We start from the raw sequence: 23,561 nt of genomic DNA, 5'->3' as shown, positions 1-23,561 counted from the left end.
ATTATTATTATTATTACTACTACTACTACTACTACTATTAACATCATTATTATTATTACTATTATTATTATTATTATTATTATTATTATTATTATTATTATTATTTCATCCAGTTCTTTATACTGTTACTGAATTAAGTTTGGTTATGACATTTCTGATAACTACATGATTTACACGGAAACGTATAAACCAGCGACCTTAATCCATTAGTTCCAGTTTGAGGAAGTGTGCTGGTAGGATACTTGGCGTACCGTCCTCCACCTATCGGCCCATAGACACGAAGCTCATAGGTCCCTACCCAGTGAGTCCCACCTTAATTAACTATTGAAAATGCCTAGTGCTCTTCTCCATTTAGGACACGGCATGGACAGGTTATGAGCTTCGAGGCGTGATGGTATATTACAAACTGTTATTCTGTTTATACTTGTTAACCATCGTGCCGGCATAAACTTAAATCATTTTTATCTCAAACCACTGTGGGATACGAGAGGAGGTCTGGATGATGATGATGATGATTCTCTTTTTTTTCAAACCGTGCTGCAGCAAGATGGAAACTTAATGAAGAATATACGTAACTTCTAGCTGGAAAACTGTCTGCATATAGCAAGAATTTAACACATGGTCAGCATCGTGTTGGAGGGATTTATATCTGTATTATGAAAAGATATCTTATTCTGCTCTAATTCCAGGCATTTTTTTTCTTGTCTCATTTAGCTTAGAAGGCGTTTTCCATACTAAGATCATAGCCTCGAACTTCCTCCAGATTTAAAGTTAACTGATTATTTTCTCTCTATTTTTGTTGTTCTGTTGTTCGTTTTCTACATTCTTGGAACCACATACGGATTCTTTTTCTAGTAAGCGCGTTATTTTTTTTTTCTGGGGGGCGGGGGGGGAGCGCCATATGACTAAGTTGCTACAGCCTGAAGATTTTATTAATTGTAATTCATTCAACTCCGTAAGTAAAAGTGCGTAAAAGACATAACTGTATTCCGTATAATATCATCTGTAAGAGGAGTTGATTCACCTTAACCTGGCCCAGATTTTCGTCCCATTTACAGCTTATTTCACGTTGCTCAGTGGTAGAATAGGGCAACGCTACTAGAGCTTTCCATGGCTCTTCTTCGTGATTAGCACAATCTTCTAGTGTTAAACTCATGTAATAGTTCAACATTCAAGAAGGAGAGATGGCAACTTTAGGCCAACTTAAAGTGAAAGGAGAACAGCAAGAGGGATGGTAAAGAGTATGAAGGGTACCGTGTAGAGGAATGTGATGTTAATGTTGTTAAGCCTGACTTATAGGATGCAGCTGAGTGTATAAGTGTGAATAGAGAGAGAGAGAGAGAGAGAGAGGTGTTGTGAGAATGAGATGCATGGGGTGAGTATGCTTGGAAAGTGAGGTGCATGAGGTGTGTGTGTTGTGAGAGTGAGGTGAATGAGGTGACTGTGTTAGGAGGGTGAAGTGCTTGAGGATAGTGTGTTGTGTGAGTGAGGTGCATGGTTTTTTATCTGAAGACATAATTCCAATGAGGGGTGAATAGTTTTTACTTGCATTTCGTGATGATAATACACTTTCAAGACGAGGAAGCTGTATTTAGTTATATTTCAGTCAGCTCAGGTCTCCCTCCTCAAGGTTAATGTTGGCTATACCCATCCCCTGTAGGTACAAAAATTCCCTCCAAGCTGAACAGCATCGTCAGGGGACATCAGGAATAAGATATATACCGGGTATGCCGTACTAGATCTGCAAGGGGTAAGTAGGATAGCCAGCTGACCACGCCTTACACGCACGGATTTAAGGGAGGGGATGGGGGCTTCAGAGGCGTTCACTTTCTCATTTTTCGGCAGATCAATGATGTACTTGTAATACTTATAATAAACACACAACGTTATTTACTAAGATATATGCATTAAATTGCTGGCATACATGTTGTCGTAGAAACATTTTAGTGTAAAGAGGGACCTGTTACCAGATCTTGAGGACTTTATTCAGTCGGTTTGAGTTGAAACTTGGAGAAATTCCGCCAGCAATTACACCCCCTCCTATTTTTCTTTTCTTTTTTTTTTAGCCTAAAATACTGGATCCAGGTCTGTCATCGTATAAAAAAAATCAACTTAAGCATCAATGAGATGGACAATATTGGCAGCAAGTTTATTATTACTGAGCATGCAGAGGTGTTAAAAAAATCTCTTAACCTGTCTCCAGTATGTATGAAATGCCTTTGATAATTAGTTTTGATTAGTCTGCATTCCACATAACATAGTGCCCTTAGCAAAGGTATACGTAGTTGAACCACGATCCCTTTTCCTGATATACTTTACAAAGTATCAGTTTAAAGATCGGGACGTGTTTTATTGTATACCGCACAACTTCTGATCGGAGAATTCGGCCCTAAAAGTCAGTGTATGAAATGTATTGTACTTGCGTTTGGCCACAGCATCGTCAGCTCATAGGACAGCATTTCAGTTGCAATCGTGCTTTCTACTGACGATTTTACTCAGTTTAGAATACACTTTTTTAGGTGAAGGAGCACAGTGCCTTTATTAATTAGAGATGTACCGATACCAAAATGTTGACCGATACCGGTACCGATACCACAAAATTGGACCGATACCGATGCCAGTGAGGGGGGTGGTGCCTGCCGTCTGAGGGCTGTGGCAGGGCCCTGAGCTGCTGATGCCAGGCTACCAACCTGTCTGGTACACGTCCGTGGTGGCAGATGTGGCTCATTACCAAACAATGTACTGTATTACTGTGCACCATGTACTCAAAATAATATGATACTAAATAGTACCACTACTTTATTTTTCATCCTTATAAAACATCCAAATTCTGTTTAACAAACTAACTTCCAGTGAGTGATATGCTACGCCCTAAATTTCTTTTAAGTATCGGTAGTATCGACAGGAAATCAGCCGATACCGATTGCGATACCGATACTCTAATAATGGGCCGATACCACCGATCCCGATACCAATACATCGGTACATCTCTATTATTAATTCCAGCACTACCCAGTTACGATTCCAGTCAAGAATGAAAGCAATTTGACATGAATTAAGTGCGAGGAGCATTTGAAGTTCCATGATACGACTGACAAATAAGCAAATAAAAGAGCATTGTGGTTTTGATGGGGATGTGCTGGAGAGAGCTTGGAGAAGTAATCTGAGATGCTTTGGCCATGTGGAGTGGACGGAGAATGAAAGACTGACTAGGAGCGTGTATGTGAGTGAGACGGAGGGGGGAGGAGGAGAGGGAGATCGAGAATGAGATGAAGAGTTGGAGTGGCGAGGTATATGAGAGAGGAGGATAGGTCAGCCTGACAGTAGAGTACAGAGTGATGTGGAGGCAATTCGTGTCCACCCCTTACAGTATTAAGGCTTCTGATTGTAAATAGACACATATTGCCATGCAGCTCTGTGAAACAAATAATTCAAAACTCCTAGGCTTCATCTTCTATCCTGCTCTCACAACCTCTTTCCAGTTTTAAGCCAAGACACACACACACACACACACACACACACACACACACACACACACACACACACACACACACACACACACACACACACACACATCAATCAAGCTAACCATAATCCTTACTAATATTAAAACCGAAAACCAGAAAAAATAATGTCCAAATCTGACATTTCGAGAAAAATAAAATAAACACTATTGAATTATTAACCAAATTACAGATCTATATACAAGCACACCTGGTTCTGCGAAATGGATGCCAATTCATATACAGATCAATTTTCAGCCAATATGAACAATCTGATGGCTTTGTTGTCTTTCATGAAACAGAACAGACAAGCCTCAATATGTGGCACATGCTCTTTTTTCACATGCCGGTTTTGCACATACAATTGGATCGTATTAATTGCTCCAGAACTTAATGTTTTTCTGGGTAATTCTGACCTATTGCATTATTGGGAAGTTAATTCGAATTTCACATTAAGGAAAAAATAATACCATCCTGCCTTACAACATAAGAAATCGGCCAATACGGATTCGAGCGCTTTTAGCAGGCAATATATTTTACTTGCCTTTACTCCAGATTCTTGGCACAGATGTTTTTGGATACGTTCAAACGAGTTCATCTATGGGAAGCTAAATAGAATTTCAAATTAAAGGAAAAATATCTTCCCGCCGGACGACATTAAAAACTGCCCAGAATGGATTTGAGCACTTTCAGCTTACGTTATTTTCATGCTTGATTTTATTTCATATTCTTGGCTCAGATGACAAGAGTTTTTATTAAAGTGATTTATCCAATGATGCAGAGGTTCAGCGGTACTTGTATTTCAGAAAGCCTAATCGTGTGACATAGTACCTTAAAAATAATCGCCTCTAAAATACTTTATATAGGAAGAATGTAAATAATAGAGGAAAGCATTAATGGAGATTTAAAAAAGGAGTGCATAAGATTAGTCAATTTATTAACACCCACCTGTGCCAAAATATACCTGATATTTACACCCATACCACGCACACCCACCTGTGTCTATGTATACTTAACATTTACACCCAAATGTGTCTATGTATACTTAACATTTACACCCACCTGTGCCTATGTATACTTGAAATTTACACCCATACCACGTACACCCACCTGCGCCAATGAATACTTGAGGCCATACCAGTGCTGTACATCCACCTGCGCCTATTTTTACCCACTTACCAACCACAGTCAGCCAGATGTAATGCCTGAGGGGTGGGGTGGTGGACACCTGACACTCGTACTTGCCACTGTCCCTCACTTGCACGTATTTAACAGTGAGGGCCCAGTCTTCAGAGCCGGGTATGTGCTGGGCCCTGAAGCGCTGGTCGGAGGTGTATGTGTATGGACCCACGGTCAGCAGGTGAGTGTCACGGTCCCTCAGCCACGAGACCTAGAGTGAAGGGAAAGGCAGGTAAATATTCGTGGTAATATCATCGCCATTAGTAACACTCTCAGGTTCCTGTAACTCATAGTCAACTAAATTAATTCATATAGCGTACATTCATATACACTCAGCATTTAAGATCACCATAAAGACATCCACTTCGAGATTTGGAACGTCTGCAACTTTTAAATAATAGATAGACAGATAGATATTACCAGCTTTTCCGTTTTTTTTCTCTGCTGCTCTTGCCTTGACTTGCTGCTTTTGCTGATCTATGTATAAACTGAACATCCATGAAGATATCATCAATACCTGCCTCACTTCCATAGCACTGTTAAACTACGTCCTTTTTTCTCGAACTTGGCTCAGAATTGCCATCTCTCCATCGTGAATAGTTAGCTGTAAGATGAGATAAACAATGCCTTACGATGCTGGTCGTGAAGAAGTTATGTGGAAAGGATGCAGAGCCAGAGTATTGTCTTATTCTGTCACTGAGCTACGTGAAATAAGCAGCAAAGGAACACAAACCTGGCCCAAATTAAGGTGAATGACCTAAAACTGCAACTAGAACGGCGAGGCTGTTTACTTACGGTTGCCATACTTCCGGAATTTTCCGGACACGTCCTGCAGTTACAGTAGGTGTCAAATTCTTCGTCCGGGAGGAATTTTAAATGTTCTCCAAAAGTCCGGAATTTCAGCTTCCATCACTTTTTCTCGAAACATTTTAATATACTATTAAACTCTGTAATGACGAGAGAGAGAGAGAGAGAGAGAGAGAGAGAGAGAGAGAGAGAGAGACTTTCGTTGTTTTCGTCAGCTGGTAAGTGTTGCCAACTTGGCGGGTTTAGTGCTAGCTGCTATTATGTCCTGCCTTTTCCTCTTGTCCAGCCACGATTTTTTTTTCTTTCATACTTAGTGCTGTTATAGCCATGAAATAAATGGTAACTGAACACAATTATTGGCTTAGGTTTCATTTTTACACTGTAGCATTTGTTATTATGATCTTATCCTGCATCTAAGGCGTTGTTGCATTTTACAGTCATAATCTTGCCAATTCTGTACTTTGCCTGTTTTCCAATATACTGTAAAAGGATTAGAGAAGGCACTCCTGTGCAGGTTTATATCCAATGGATGGTTGGGGTTTATTGCTCACGTAATGCAACTCAGGGTTGAGTGAGGCTGGTCACTCTCATCTTGAATGTCAGGATTATGGAACATGGATCGATCGATGGGTGGATGCAGTACAGTAGCACTGATGTATATTATACTCGAGAGAGAGAGAGAGAGAGAGAGAGAGAGAGAGGGAGAGACAGACAGACAGACAGACAGAGAGTTTCATAATGCCAAAAGCCCAAAGTTTGTGTTGGGGGAGGGAAGCATGGCTTAGCGGAGACGTCCGGTTTTTTGACCGTTCAGAAATGGCAAGCCTATGTTTACTGTTGCAACGTACGACGGTCTGGCAGTAAGAAAAACACATAATGAAGAATCTGGTGACACTTGGCAACTTCAAAAATTGCTAAAGAGTTACTAAATGCCCCCTGACCTGCCCATCCCCCCCCCCTCCCAAAAAAGGAAGGGGGTAAAAAGGGCAGTCTTGATATCATTAGGGGGCTGTCAAGGGATGCTTTCATAACACTGGTATCCAAAATATATTAAATACATTCCTAGAACTCACAAGAGAGAACGAGTCCAGCAGTGCGACAGTATGGACTGGCGTGTGGTGCCAATTGGAGGCCTGCTTCATGTATGAGCTAAATAACTTCAGTAATTTAGTAATTCAGTGAATAAGGTATTTCAAGGCCAGCCCAAATTATTAGCAAATATTGTACAAAAAACGATACCAGCCTTGACGTGGTGACTCTGCCGAGTTAGATCGTATTGTTATTAAAGCAATGACGCAAACATAGCATCAAAAGTTGCACTTGAATGATTGCAGAACAGAGTACGCTGTTAAACTGCACATCTACAAGATGACGTTAAGCTTCATTAATGTGGTGAAAAAAATAACCTTTGTTACCAATAAACAAGGGTTTTGCAATGGGTAAACTGCGTGTTTTACGCCGTTTAGTGTCCAGTCCAGACTGAATGCAGGCAATGATTAGGTGTTGTATTTACTCAAGCACTACTCGGGACTACGTAGAGCAAGACCTCCCGAGGGCATAAATAAACAGTGGAACAGCTGGTTGGTATGATGTAACGCCATATGATGACAGCGTGGCCTTGATTATTAAGCAATCAACTGCACGCTTGTTCAGCAAATGGGGGCCGTTCTGATAAGTGTGTGATATCAAGATTTCCTTTATGTATTCGTTGAAACTTTAATTTTTTTAATAATGGGTGAAATAATGTTTACACAAGCTTTAAACCAAAACTTTATTACAATAATATTCGTGTCTATGTACCTGAGTCACGCGTGTCTGTGTATCAATAGTATCCAAATGTTGCATAATTCATACACTCCATGTCATGAAGCTGACAAATGGTGCTGAGTATAATATCCTGTTTATGCATTTCATGAGAAAACAGTGGAAAGCGGAAGACATAAACAATTATCATTTTCATCACTTCATGTTCGTTCTTCGTAGTACAAAAGACCCCGGTAACTGCATCTTCTCTGATTAATTTTTGTTCTGCTTCTTTGAAACAGAGTAAAATTAGATAATCTCATCCTGCAGTCATGGATAGGTAAAAGAAAGGTCTAGAATTTGTTTACACACTGATGACAAAGATTTATCAGTAGAGACAAAACCACACAAGAAAGCACTAGGAATCATGCTTTGCTAAAAACTCTCAATGTTTGTGTTATTTGTTACAATAGCACTCACGAAGCGACCACAGCTGTTATGTATTACTCGACGTGTGTGTGTGTATGTGTGTGTGTGTGTGTGTGTGTGTGTGTGTGTGTGTGTGTGTGTGTACAGTCAGTCAAGCAGTTTTTACCTGACTATAACCAAACTTGATGGAGGCACTGAATCAAACAAAGGGTTGGCCAATTGTATTTAAAGTAATTCAGAGATCAAAGTCACAGGGCTAGATCAAATTTTTATTTAGTAAGATAAGACTAAACAGATTCTATTCGATTTATATCCAACTAAGAAAGAGGATCTATGAATCTGGAAAGAGTAAAAGGTCAAGTCACAGAGCATGGTTAGCGTTCGAACTGCGTGTATGTGTGTAAAGAATTAGGCAAGAATAAAAAGGTCAAGTCACAGCGCATGGTTAAAGGTCAAACTGTGTGTCTGTAGTGTAAACAAAACAAGAGCTTTCACTTACACAGAGAGCTTGCCAGCATACTCTCAGAATACCTTCAACTGCCTACACCACACTACATGCACATTAGATATCACACCTATTTCCATTTCCCCTTAGCAATGGCCTCTGCATTAACATCAGCAAACGCAGTGGTAGCTTGGATTGCCACCACCAGCGGAGTAGGGTTGGCCGCACAAAGTCCTCCCGGTCGCTATCAAATGACTGTGCCGACAGCGACTGTTGCAAACACAGTTCATACTCGTCACCTGAGAAGTGCAGGTTCGGCCCAATACTTCACCAATATCCATGGTCTTAGTACCAGACTGAATTCAGTTCGCTTTTTTCTTCAGTCAGTATCCCCTCTAATCCTGTTCCTCACAGAATCCGAAATCTCTCCCTCTACTGAAGTATCCCCACTTTGTTCTCCTGGTTACCATCTCTTCACAAACTTCCGTAACAAGGGTGGCACCTGTTGTTATATCAACTCTGAATTTGCAGTTGACACAGTCTTGAACTTTAGTTAATTTTGATTATTCACTTTATAAACTAAATTATCTAAATATTACCAAATATATCTGTGTAACCTATCGCTCCCCCAGTGCTTCATCTGAACCCAGTGTATTTGACTCCATATCCACACAGTTGACTAACCTTAACCTCACCCTTAGCAGTTAAATTATCGTTTTGGGTTATTATAACGTACATAGTGTGGCCTGGTTATCGCATTCTGCCAGGACTGAGGATACTGGTTAAGAAGGGAAGCTGTTTGCAGAATCGTTTAATCTCACGCAGCTGGTAAAGCAGCGAACCAGAATACCAGATAATCCTGACCATAACGCCTATCTACTGGATCTATTCCTGACAAATAATCCAGATCATTACAGGATAGATGGACTGTCACCTCTTGGATCCTCTGACCACAATCTCATCAAAGCCTCATTAGTCGGCTTCCCAAACCTCCCCGTTCTGAACCTGTCAGGGTGACCCGATGGCACTTTGATAGAGCAGACTGGGATGCATTTATAAATTATTTTGCTGACATTCCATGGCAGTCTTTCTTCTCTAGTGACATCAGTTCTACCTATTCCCTCATTAATGACTTAATACAAGCTGGTATGGAACACCAAGTCCTCATTTACTAAAAGCTCAGACTCCCCATAATGGTTTGACAGCAATTGTGCCAGAGTAATGGCTCAGGAGTCATTAGCATATAACTCTTACTTAAAACAAAAAACATCCGAATCACTCAGTGAATTTAAAATATCTAGAAGCCATGCAAAAGCAGTAATAAATCTCGCTACATCCAACTTCCTTCACAACCAAGCACCCAAACTGCTAAACAATCCTTATGACAAAAAAATATTCTGGTTAGCCCTCAGTTTTTTTTTCTGTAATAACTTTAACAAGTCATCACCCATTCTCCCATTAAAATCTTCAGACAGTAACATGACAAATGACCCACGTGGTAAAGCGTATATCCTTGCCAGTATATTTGCCAGAAATTCTACGTTAGAGGAAGTTAGTCAGTACCTCCCAGTACTAGAACTTGACTCTTTCGAAATTGCATCACTTAAAATACAGACCAGATACGTAAAATCCATCCTAGACAATTTACCCACCAACAAAGCTCCAGGTCCAGATGGAATTCGACCAACTGTTTTGTAAATGTGCTCCCCAGAACTAGCTTCTGTTCTAGCTAAATTATTCAGGCTATCCATTCGTACATCTCAATTCTCTAATTCTTGGATAGAAGCCAATGTCCACCCAATTCCAAAGAAAGGAAGTTCCTCTGACCCCTCTGATTACAAACCAATAGCTATCATCTCTTCTCTTGGTAAAGTATTTGAAATTGTAATGAATAAGCACATAGTTAAACATATTGAATCCAACAACATAATTAGTGACAGACAGTATGGTTTTCGCCACGAAAGATCTACCTTTGACATACTCAGTCTCCTGACTCACATCATCCATCAATCAGCTGACTAACATGGAAAAAACTAATGCTGTGGCCCTTGATACTTCTTAAGCGTGTGACATTGTGGCACCGATCCCTGCTGTCCAAACTCCCTTGCTATGGACTAAGATCTTTCATTCCTCTGGCTTCCTCATATCTCAGTGACAGAAAGATATGAGTAAAAGTAGATGATGTATATTCCAATTTCCACTCAGTTAACGCCAGCGTGCAACAAGGATTAGTTCTGGCTCCAACCCTATCCCTAATTCATATTAATGATATCTAATCTGTCACCCAAAATCCCATCCATTCATATGCAGATGACTCAACACTTCACACTTCATTCACATTTAAACACCCATTCTCAGAGTTGAGTACCTCCAATTCACAACTCACGACAACCACCTCCATAAATCAAGACTTATCTAGCATCACTGAATGAGGACAAAATGACCTTGTCTCATTTAATGCTAGTAAAACTAAATATATACAGCTTACTAACTGACAGGTATTACCAGATTCCTGTATTACCTTCAGTGCTACTAATATCCATATCTCCAAAAGTATTGAATTTCTCAGTGTTTCACTTAATAATGCCCTCAGCTGGACCTCTCATGTCAGATCACTCGCTAAAACTGTCCCAAAGAAACTTGGATTAATGTACAGAGCTCGTAGCTTCCTCACTGACGAGCAGTTAGCTATAATTTATAAGAGTCATGTGCATGCCCAGCTTGAATATTGCACACCATTGTGGAATGGATGTGGAGATGTTGCACTAAAACAACCAGACAAAATTCAGAACAAAGCTGTTAGAATTATTAATAACCCCTGCTAGAAATAAGTTACCTCCCCTACAGGTAAGAAGGAATGTTGCCTCACTCTCCTTACCCTATGTTCCCAGAGGACCTAGCTTCCCCACAATCCAAGTTTCCTTCAAGGACTAAAATTCCCCCACAAACCCATTTACCTTCCATTGACCTACTTCTCTCAGTGGCATATTATCCCCACTGGACCTATACCACATGGACCCCTTTCCCTGTGGAGCTTTATCTTCCCTGTCACTCCCTTCCCCATGGATCCCTTTTCCCTTCATGTGCCCATTTTTTTAATATATGGCTACTTTTCTCCACGGGCATCGTCTTTCCTTACGGGTAAACACTGAGTACACACAAGAACCTTTTTCCCCTCATGGACAAATTTCCCCTTGGACAATTTAATGAACCTGTGTTTCCACCTTTTCCTCCAACGATCTGTTATCCTCATTAGCCTAATTTTACCACTGGCTTTTTTTACCTTATGGATAAATTTTACTCATGGAACTCCTCTTTTCCCTGGACCTGTGTACTGCCTCTGGGGAAACACCAAACACCCCTCATGGACTTGTTTTCCCTCTTATTCCAGTTTTTATCATTTATCTTTTTATTTTTATTACTCACCAGGCTAGTCTAATGTTTCCTCCCGGGCCCATTGCTCCCCAAGAATGTATTTACCCATGGACCTTCATTCCCATGGACCTGTTCTAACCATGGACCAACCAATACCCCATGGACCTGTTCTAACCATGGACCAACCTATTTAACCCAACCACCCACCCATCCACCACCATGCAATATACCTAATCACTCACCCAATATAGTAAGCCCACCTCCTGCCTTTTCTTACAGGACGCCACATATGCACTTACCCATTCACCCAACGCCCTATGCCCATCCTCTCTGATCGTTCCACTCATCCCTCTCACCTAACCACTCTGCATCCCCTCCCGCCCCACACCACCTATACGCCCAAGTCACCCAATCCGCTTCTCTACACAGCCATCCACTCTACCTCACATGTCCGCCCATTCAGCACACCCCAACTCATCCATTTCCCCCACCCTGCCTGTCCACACACTCAACTCTCCTGCCCATCTTGCCTACCACACCCCCACCCCACTACACCCACATGCTACACCCCACCTTTCCACCCCCTAACCTACCCCACCCCACCTGTCCACCCACCAACCTACACCACCCATGCCTACTTGCCTGCACACAAGGACACCAAGCTTGGACCGTCAGTAGGATCTCACACACACACACACACACACACACACACACACACACACACACTGACATGCACAGAGAAGTGCACAGAGGTGGCATATCAATTGATCAATGTACATTTAATTTCCATAATGCAGCGTGGCACAAAGAAGAGGCCATTTTATCTTGCCCAGTAGCATTACACCACAAACCTGCCTTGCACATATAGGATACCCATTAAAAAATAATAACAATATTTCTTGATCCAGAGTGATGTTTATTATTCAAGTCACGCTCTGAGTCAGGTGTTTAGTGCAAGAAATGTGAGATGATAATTAGACTTGGATGAATTCCTCCATCAAGAAAATCCATGCATCAGGTAACATCATTTATTCGATTATTCTTACTTCCCCCAGACGATTAATTCAGCTTGAAGCCTTAAGAGGTGATTGAGGACTGTATCAGACTGCTCCAGTCTGAAAAGTACCTCTTACCATACATGAAACAGTGTGAAGACTGTAAGATTATCTTTTTTTAAAATGCACTGTCATTCGGGAAGATAATGATAAACGATTAATATCATTATAATTTTTTGTGTATCTTGAGCACGGTATCCCTCTGCAAACACAATGGTTTCATCGAAGGATACAGTGCATTTCCATGCCTTTTGTTATGAATTATTGCATACGATGAATGTTAAATACCAATCCCTGCAGCAAGGAAAAATATCCTCTAAAGCATTTAATGGTTCCAGAATGGTGCTGCTGCTTTTATAACATAAACATGTTCACAGTATCTGAATATATTACTAAACTATATGTGGTGTAATTGTCAGAAACTACTACGCTGGTTGAGTGCACAGTATCAAGAGAGAAAATGAAACTCCTTAAATTGAGTTTTTTTTTTAAATCTAATTCCGAGTACAGTTTTAAAGAACTGTAGATGTGCAGTTTCTTCTTGTGCAATTCAGGGAAAACATGGGAACTGATTACCCAATCCTGCGATATGTATGCCAGTTTTGTTGAAACCCATGTGCTCATTTCCCCCTATTTCTATCATTTTTGATTTTTGGGAAAGGCCTGACCACGTCCTAGAATCACTGGGGATTTATACTCCCAAAATATCGCATTATGGGTGAGGTCAATTGAACAACAAGCACAAAGATATCAAAGCCCTATTTGCCCTTTCACTATTTCTGAACATTTTAATTTGGTGAAAGGGGATTACCCCCCAAAGAATCCTGTTTAGAAATTTGGATATAGTGGAAGACCCTCCCAGCAGCGTGTTTGTTTCTTCGGGTACACGTAGTCTAGGTCAAGAGAATTAATAAGGTCTCTCCTCGCGCAGCTTATCCGTGACGTCAGCAGAAGTGAGAGAGAGAGAGAGAGAGAGAGAGAGAGAGAGAGAGATCCCACACCTAGCACGTAGTCATCCCGTCACACTGGCAATGATGGAGCAAGTTTAGCGAGAAGTTATTCAGCAGTGTCACACCTTCACCCAAGAACAGATGAAACAGTTTGACTAATGAAATAAAAAGATCATCAGAAAACCGTGTCTTAACATTGAACCAACCTATGCCTAACTTAACATTAACCCATCATAACACCTCATTTTGTCTGTGGGAATGACAAAGGTATGATTTTGCCAAGTCTTTTCTCAAGGCACTCAGTCTAACGTTGCTCATATGACAGGATGACCAATTATACACGGACATAAATCACTTCCCGGAAAACAAACTCACCCGGGAAGTTTTTTTCAGATCCATCAAATTGTCTAGAAGGAGTCAGAGCACACACACACACACACACACACACACACACACACACACACACACACACACACACACACACACATACACACACACACACACACACACACTCAATCTCTCACAACGGTATAGGGCGAGATGCCGATATTGATAACATTCCGCGTTGCAGGACTGATAAAGTAAATAGTTTTTTTATTAATTACAATAGCATCAAATAATAAAACGAAAAGAGAAATGGGAAACGACTGAGTGAAGACATAACTTTACCACGCACCGTTCTGTTGCCAATCTTGTTCACCCTACAGTTAAGTATGGCCGGCTGGTCAACCAAGGCTGTGACATTGCCGGAGCGCTCCACATCGTAGGAGGGACCCGGGGGTAGGACATCCACGAAAGGCGGCAGCCAGTTGTGGTTGTGGTGGTGACTCCTGCTGCTGCTGTTGCTGGAGTCCTCCTTTAGTATCACACCACACACTGCAAGGAAGAGACGGATGGTAAGAACCTCTCAGATAGTCACACTGTGTAGTGAATGGAGGCAGAAAAAAAAAGTATATAGATGGGTAAATAGATATACAGTAGACAGATAGATATAGACTGATAAATAAAGCACACAAATTAAGTGCAGATAGATAGATAGATCTGTTGCGAATGAAGCAAGATTAAAATGACAGTAAAGCATAATAGGTCACCAAGACAGCAACACTCAAGTCATGGGATCCCGTATCCCAGATGGGACTGCGGGAGCTAAGTGCAACCTACCTACTTTTCCTTTGGCTAATAATAATAATAATAATAATAATAATAATAATAATGTATCCCCATCAATTTTAGGGTGATTTAGAACGACGAAATAATTACATACTCGTATGGTTCTATTTATAAATACTTGTGCAAGGTAGGCTACTTGAACTGCTAAGTTAGTTGACACTGATGAACCTTCCATAAATGTCAGGTAAACACATGTGCAAAGGAGGGAAATACTTGTTTATGATTAATATGATGTATACTGTTATTTTAAAAACTAAAGAGATTTTAAACAAAACATACATTCCGAAAGATCTGGGATGCCAATAGAATGCATAATCAGCGCCTGCCCAGTATGTTCAACTTGTCTTTCAGAGTACAAACCTCTCATCCACTTCTCACAGGTATTATTGTATGTTTATCACCTGTATCTACATCATTATCATCACGAAATATAACCTGAATATAGTTCATCCTACCTACAGTCTAAGTTCACCCTTCACCAACACATTCACCCATTCACCTCATAGGCTACACCATATTTGGATAACAGAGACAGCCTATCCAACTACAGCAATGTCTTGTAATGACAGTGCCTACTGTTCAGGTACAAGACCAATACCCTCAATTTGAAGACTACATCTTCCCATGAAATAACGTATCACCCTCGGAAATAACTTGTAAATGTGGATATAATTCTTCCTTTCGAATTTTCTCTACAAAATAACCACAGTACTGCTTGACTCACTGATGTACATTGGGAGGAACTGAATCCGGCAGGATAACATCAAGAGTAACTGCCACAGTAGAGCAAAAACAAACTGTAAATCAAGGAGGTGCATTCAGCCAGTGCAACACCAATGCACACCGACTCGTCTAGGCGACAAATATTTAACTTTGCCTTGTGTCTTGTCTTCCGTATGATCGCTCTCAAAATCGAATAAGTTAATTCTCATCTAACCCTTAACCTTGCAACCTACTTTGGGTCAAATGATAACAGACCTGATTGCGTTGACTGCCCGGAGACTTTGATCTTTGACCATTTCCTGTACATTTGACCTTCAACTGATTATTCTCTAAATCTGAGTCTTTATCCTCGTTTTAATCTCACCTCATCCACAGTGCCTAGTCTACTGTAAATTGGAGGAAAATTGTTTGATATGACGTTGCCAGGTACCTTCCTCTTGACTTATAAATGAAAGCCAGCCTCTCAAGTGATCCTCCATTCATCCACCAAGTTTGGCACAAATGAAAACAAAACACTTTTGTTTATACGAATCAGACAGAAACACACATTAAATTTGAACCTTTGCCTTTGATTTTATACCAGAGTTGTATACCATCGTTCTTGCCTGATCCTTAATGTTTCCACCATGATTATTACAAATCAGATCAAAACCGTTTTATGTTAACCTCGTTTTATGACATTTGCCTTTGTTTATACTATATTATCCAATTGTCTTTGCCTTACTGTAAACCGTTCAAGCACCACAAGTCAGAATCGGATGTAACGTATTTAAGTTGACCATACCGTGTGACCCTAACCTTTGATTTGCTATTCTGATACATAAAAGATCATATCCATGTGTGATCCTCAACCCATTCGACAAGTTTGACCCAAGCAGTTCGAAATGGTAGTTTTTCAGTAACACCTAAAAACATGGGTCCAGCATTGCTCTTGCCCTGTGCTCTTGAACCTTAACAGTGTCCTCAGTCGAACCCCTTCCTTCTTGCATTACGCTCAGCCCAGGTTTGGTCTGAGTTGAAGCAAAACTACTGAAGTTGATTTTCCTAGCTCAGATTTTGACCTAGTACCTGCTATCTTGACCTCTGACCTATTGTTCTAAAAAATGAGTTTATTAATTGGTTTTCCTTTTGTCCTTCTGCAAAGTTTGGTTAAAATTGGATAAAAACATTTTAGATTTTTTTTTGTTATCAGTTACACACACACACACACACACACACACACACACACACACACACACACACACACACACACACACACACACACACACACACACACAGAAAAAGAGAGAGAGAGAGAGAGAGAGAGACACACACACACACACACACACACACACACACACACACACAGAAAAAGAGAGAGAGAGAGAGACACACACACACACACACACACACACACACACACACACACACACACACACACACACCAATCAAAATAAAACACCCGCCCTTGCTTCGCAGGTGCAGGCGTAAGGGATACACATAAACCGCACATTCAGAACATCACATACTTCCCCGGGAAAGGAGGAGGTGATCCTATACATCAAGCAGGTCTCCTCGCCAAGCACGGAGGGGGAGAAGACAAGACCGAACACCTTCCCTAAACCAGGAGGGATGCTGATATGAACAAGCACAGGACTGGGCCACTCAGACAGTCAGTGCCATGAAAGAACCAGTCAGTTAACCATTAAGAACACAATATTCCATGTTATGGATGGCTGTTTCAAGTGTGTATGGCCAATAGTTAGGTCACTGTTCTGCAATTTCCCAGCAGTGGCACTTACATGTATTACCTCAGCTAAAATGTATGGCAGCGCCTGAATGAAGCTGACCTATTCTTCCATTTCATCACATTAACGTTATCGTAAAACGTATGCCAAGGCAAGATGAAGCATTGATCCCTATATAAATAACCACCATCACCACCACCATTTCGAAATAATAAATGCCGTGGGAAGAATCCAGATATAGGAAGAGGGAATAATAGATGCAAAATAAATATCAGTTGACTGTCCCCAGCTAGCGTGCTGAATTTGGTTCCATTTCACGAACCAAATATTCTCACACTGAAATGATTAGTAATGCCAGTAACTGCCTAATTCAGTAGGGTTAAGTTACAGTGATATCATTTGGGAAGAAGTACTATATGTATTGGGTTTTAATAGCTTATCCCTACGTGTTAGCGATAAACCGATTCAGTGTTAATTCCATTATTCTTATAAACAGATTCAGTGTTAATTCCATGATTCGTATAAACAGATTCAGCGCTAATTCCATGATTCTTATAGATTCAGTGCTAATTCCATGATTCTTATAAACAGATTCAGTGCTAATTCCATGATTCTTATAAACAGAGTCAGTGCTAATTCCATGATTCGTATAAACAGATTCAGTGCTAATTCCATGATTTCCCCAAACCAGAAGGCATGTGTCAGAAGCGCAAACCGAAGGAGTTGGCAATAACGTGAAACAATATGAGTGTGACCTGACTCTACTCAAACTCATACTTACCGCCTTGTCTCATACTTCTTCACACATGGAGGGTGTACAGATTTGCGAATTATATAAAAACTGTCTGCTTGAGGAGGTAGGTTAGTCCTCACAAGTTGACTTTAATTTATGGGAAGCCTATGATGATTATATTTACTTAGCATTCCACATTACAGAGTGCAGTTAAGTACGGTAGAGAAAAAACAAATTCTTTCACGATTGGGTGTTTCAGATGTCAAAAACTGGAGGCTTTCTTTCCACATCTCCGCCATCCTAGTCACCACCTCGTCCATGGAGACGTGCTGACGACATGAGTGGAAAAATAGCCATCCCCTTTCCTCTGAGACGATGGAGATTGACAAACTTCTATGATGTGAGAAATTATGTTACATGTCCTCGACTATGGATTGGATTAGAGTTAGGTTATAATTACCTTAGATTACGCCATTAGATTTATCAAGGCCAGATAAAGCCATATTGCCACAGATATCAATGGCTTCATATCTGTTTTATGTGGGTTTTTCTGGTCTTGATGAAATTAAAGGCATGACCAAAAGTGTACTTGGAAATCTCACTGCTGCTTACACTAGATTTGTTAGGTTTGGTCTGCGTGGAAAATTAGTGCGTAACTGACCTATCCTACCCGTGATGCGATGTTTCAGTGACCTAACCTTACCGAGACCAACATTTGCTTCCAGGTCACTTATATCCTCACGTTATATAGGGTCCACTAATTCCATCCTCGTCCGTGGAGAGTGGCGGCGATATCCTTCCATATGTGAAGGACGTGGTAGTTACGAGTTCAAAAGAAGTCTCCTGCTGAACGTGAGTTATCCCCGACATGGCCACAAAATTTTCTGTTATGTGTGACCAGTGTCCTAAACAGAGAATGGAACTGAGCACTTCTGAATATTAATAAAGGTGGGGAACCCAGAGCACGGACCTATGAAATTCAAGACTACGAGCCGGTAAGTGGAAGACGGTACACCCATTGCCCTTCCAGCCAAATCCCTCACACGCGAACCATGGGCACATGTGGGTTAACTGATTCACCCAAAGATACGCCGATAAGCCATAAAAACACAGCCACTATACCCATTTTTTTTTTGAGAGAGAGAGAGAGAGAGAGAGAAAGAGAGAGAGAGAGGCGAAGACGCTCTTGTCAGGATGGTGATGATCAGCTGAATGCAACATAAATCTAAGGGAGAAATTTGAGTTCGTAAATAAGATTCGATTCACATTACTTGGTATTCTATTTGAAATACAACGATGTTATTCGGACATGTTGCATTCAGCCAATCATCACCAACCTGTCAACTGCATCTTCGCCTCGATAATAAAAACTAAATATAGTACCACCATACCATTTCTAAATACTACAGGCCTGGTGAGTATTAAAAGTATGAGCAGAGGAGAATAGTAATGATGAAATGTGTAGGTGTGTAGCATGCAGGATGATTGCTGGGCCGCAAAGAAAACGTGCCGTCAAAATTAATCTATGACGAGTCAGCCAAATGAATGAATAGATATAGAAGGGTTTGTTACCTTGAGTCATGATGCTGTAGAGTAGGAAGGCAAGCATTGTATGGATCCTCACTCCGAGCCCACCCGCCCTCGCCAACCTCATCTGCAGAGAGAAGATATTGGCTTAAATTCTGTGGCTTTCCCCCATCCTCTGTTCGATATAATACTCAGCTTCCCATGACACACTCTTAGGTAACAATATATTCATTCTGACATATCACCCCTAATATTATGCTGCTTTTTACAATAGTACGGTGTTACTGAAAGGTGATTAGGAGTAATTATCTTCATTCTGCAAAGGTTATTTCCGGAAAGAAGACATGATTTAAAAGTTAATGGAAATCATGTGATAAATTTAATTAGAAATATATTAAAACAGTCCTTAAAAATACAAAGCATTCATTGAAACACCTGTACCTGACCTAATCTAACGTAAACCTAGCATAGTTTAACAATAAGGTTCTAGTGACTCCCACCCAGAATAAAAACCGCTTGACGTTGACAGAAGTAGAACAACAGAATTACAGTACCAGGTATCCCGAATGAGAGAAAATAAACAATCAGATATATTACAAAAATACTGTGTTTATGATATCCACCCTAGCCAGCCCCACCTCCTCCAAAGCACACGCACTACCGGTAATTGCTTTGGAACTGAATTAACACTGATGCTGATTCACAAGAGCTGTTGAGCAAGCTTTAGCCAACCTTCCTTTAGCAAGTCCGAAGCCTCTTGCACTTAATCTGAATGTCTGTTAACTGCCTAAAACAATCTCTGGCTGAAGAAGAAGAAGAAGAGCAAGAACAAGAAGAAGAAGAACAAGAAGAAGAAAAAGAAAGAAGAAGAAAGGAGACAAAGAATATAATAAAAATAATATTAATAACAATAAATAATAATAGTAATAATAATAATAACAACAACAACAAGACGAAGAAGCACAAAACAAAGAGAGGATTACCCAGCTGCGGCAATACAATCATTATTTCTGCACCACCAATAAGAGATATCACCGGAAACAGGTGGTTAATTAACTGATGCACATATCTTGAGTTACAAGGAAAAACATCGGTAACAACACAGAGCAATGAGACAGAGAGACAGACAGACAGAGCACCAACCGCACCCTGAAGTGGTCAACAACTGAATATTTGACCTTGCTTTTTGACCTTCGCCTTCACCCGATCGTTTTTCAAGTAAAACTAGTTCAGTCCTGCCAGGCCCTGAACCTTTGACTAATTCTGGATCACACTGGAGCAAAACTGGTTGAGTTGACCTTGTCCTGTCATCTATTGTTGTTAAAATCGACGAATTGGTGACAGCCCACGGCCCCTTATGCATGACTGGTACAAAGCGAATCAAGATTGTTTACCCGTACTATAAGGTTAAACATTTGATCTTGACCCAGGATCTTGGTCTTTGATGAGTTGCCCCTAAATTAGAAGCCCTTCGATCTTTATACCATATTTTTATATCTAACTTTACAATGTTACCAACTGTTTTGTCCCTTGCCGGCAACCTTGACCTTTGACTGACTGTTCTCAAAAACGAATCCCTTCAGCCTTGCTTTACCCGTGACCATTTCGCAATGATTGGTCTAAAGCGGATAAGAGCAGCTTAACTCGAGCTTGATCTGTGTCTTTGGCTTGTAAAGAAAGCAACTGGTCAACCCCACAGCTGGCCAAGAATCCTTCGAATAAGTTTGGCCAAAATCAGATCAAAACTGTTTAAGTTACGTTTTCACACACACACACACACACACACACACACACACACACACACACACACACACACACACACACTCTCCAGTTAAACTCACTCCTAGCTCAGACTCTGTCGGGTGAGGAGGTCTGGCCGATTTCTCTCGAGCTCTGAACTCTGGTTCGTTTACTCGTGACGATTTTCGCCTGTTTTCCTCGTTTTTTGCCTGTTTAGGACTTAGTCCCTGGCATAGAGGAAGAATTTTTGCTACTTTCCAGGTTTTTTTCTCGGACTTAGTCTCCGATTGCCTGGGTGTGAGTGGGAGTGTGCGTGTGTTTGTGACTGTGTGTGTGGGTGTTTTTTTTTTTTTTTTTTTTGGCCTGCCGTTAGTGTCCCTCACCGTAGTACGACGCCGAACCCTGAAGGGGTGCCGTTAGGGCACTTCCATGAAGGGGGGCCTTTAGGGCCTGGTTATAGGAGGCGGTGAGGGCGGCTCTGTTAGATTAGGGAAGACCCGAAAGGGGCAGTGGCGGGGCCTCCCATCGCCCTTTAGAGGGCGGGGAGCATAGGTTGCCCGTCACTGTAGGGACCTAGGCCACTTTTGTTGTTTTTTGTTTGTTTGTGCTGTTTGAGTGGTTGTGTGTGTGAGGTGTGTGTGTGTGTTTTGACTGAGTTCTTGGCCTGCTTCGGTGAGCAGGATGAAGGGATCCAGCATCCCTAGGCCCCAGGGGCATTCTCGCCTCCCGCTCCCTCAGACGAGGCTCTCCATTCCGTGTCCTGCTACAGGCACGAAGCGGGAGCGTCACTGCTCTGACTCGAGCTCCCACTCGTCAGCTCAAGAGGTCTCTTGTGCTAACCCCTCTACTCCTATGTCTACGGGAGTGGTACCTCGCTTGCGTGGTGACTCTACCCGTTCTGCTAAGGCAGCCCGCCGACATGAGGCTATGGAGGAGGTTGCACCTGCTCCACCATCTGTCTCTTCTACCAAGGACGCTTCAGCTTCCCTATGTGCAGATGCCAGCCCTAATCCACGGCAAGGCACTTCCGTGAACCGAGCCCTCGATCCGCAGCCTCGCGCTCCCACCTGCGCACCCTCTCACGAGCCTAGGTCGGCTAGTTCTCGTATTTTCAAGCGGCTGGAAGTCCCGTCGGAGGCTCATGCTACGACTCAGATCTCCCCCTCTGCTGATCATGCTCTGCGCGATGATGAGGGTTTCACCCCCGTGGTACGCAAGGGATCGAGGCGTGCTCGCCAGGGAAACGGCCCTTCTCCGGCAGTACGCACTGGGCCTCCCCTCAGGGGTCCCTCTGCTGCTCGTCCCTCCGTGTCAGTAGCTGTGCGTCCACCGCCCCGCTCTGCATTCCCAGCTTTCCGTGTGCCGGTACAGGACGGGCATGCAACGAGTTACGACGCCGTGGCTGCACTAGAGCGTCACCTGCCAGGGCTACGCTGCTCCAACCTGATAGGTCGGGACGGAAGCTCGGTGTTGGTGCCGAAGGACGAGGGAGCCTACGACCTCTTGAGAACAGCTCTGCAGGACGAGGCCTGCCCTGTGAAGCTAGTCGAGCTAACGCCCGGCCAACAGTCGACGAAGGCAGTTGTCATGGGTTAACCCTTGAGAATGCCTATGGAGATCCTGCTTCACCACCCTCAGGTCGAAGAGGCAAGCTGCTGCCAGAGAGCGCGGACCCGGGAGGAGACTCGACAGGTAATTGTCACCCTGCGGGGTCCTCTGATCCCTGCGATCGACCTGGGGAACTGGGGAACATATCACCTTCGCCCTTTCACCCCGGAGCCACTCCGTTGCTACCGCTGTCAGCGCTACGGGCACCACCGTGCCAGCTGCAACCGCCCCGTCATCTGCGGCATGTGCAGTGCCGCCCACGACACGGACGAGTGCCTGCAGCGGTACAAGGCAAACCAGCCGATTGCGGCCAAGTGTCCCAACTGCGCAGGACGACATCACGCCTGGCACCCCAGCTGCCCCGCGAGGGTACAAAGAGTGAATCAGGGTCGGGAGAGGCAGGTTGCTTTTGTGCAGGAGCACCAGGCCACCAGCGCCACTCCAGCTCCCCCCGGCACCTTCATCTGGGGACAACAGCGCCGCCCTCCCAGTCAGCGTCCACCACCTCTCAGCGACCAGGAGTTCCCTCCATTGCCCTCGGCTCTTACCGTGGTCCAGACCACAGCAGAGGTTCACCGCCAACAGCCGCCTGTCTCGCCACCACTTCCCACGGTAGCGCCAAGTCAGCCACTGACGCTTCCGCCACCAGTACCTGGCTCCACACCCAGCCCACCCACTGCTGCTGCTCCACCAGTCCTTGCGTTCACGGTGGAGGATCTGCGGGACCTGGGTTCCCAAATTGCAGTGGCCGTTGCCCAAGCAGTGTCCCTCAAACTGGGGATCACCCTCAAGGCGGCCTCAATCGCCTCCGCAGCCGATCGCATCATCGATCACGCAATTGCCAGGA

At 42.6% G+C, this 23,561-nt stretch overlaps 1 protein-coding gene across 1 annotated transcript in view; it reads right to left on the bottom strand.

Annotated features, from left to right (window-relative positions):
* LOC145396354 (neurotrimin-like) overlaps positions 1-22,282 on the bottom strand; it is a 44,804-nt gene extending 22,522 nt beyond the window's left edge. The window contains exons 1-4 of the mRNA XM_080269746.1: positions 22,182-22,282; positions 21,820-21,869; positions 14,163-14,293; positions 4,683-4,893 (exon numbers count right to left, since the gene is read on the bottom strand). Coding sequence (XP_080125872.1) covers positions 4,683-4,893; positions 14,163-14,293; positions 21,820-21,869; positions 22,182-22,282 — 493 coding nt within the window. The remainder of the gene's footprint in view (positions 1-4,682; positions 4,894-14,162; positions 14,294-21,819; positions 21,870-22,181) is intronic.
* Between the last annotated feature and the right edge of the window lie 1,279 nt (positions 22,283-23,561).

Source organism: Coenobita brevimanus, chromosome 37 (genome assembly GCF_032717465.1).
Source record: "Coenobita brevimanus isolate Jiangsu-jjx chromosome 37, ASM3271746v2, whole genome shotgun sequence".
NCBI classification, from domain to species: Eukaryota; Metazoa; Arthropoda; class Malacostraca; order Decapoda; family Coenobitidae; genus Coenobita; species Coenobita brevimanus.
This window is presented reverse-complemented; position numbering and strand designations above follow the sequence as displayed.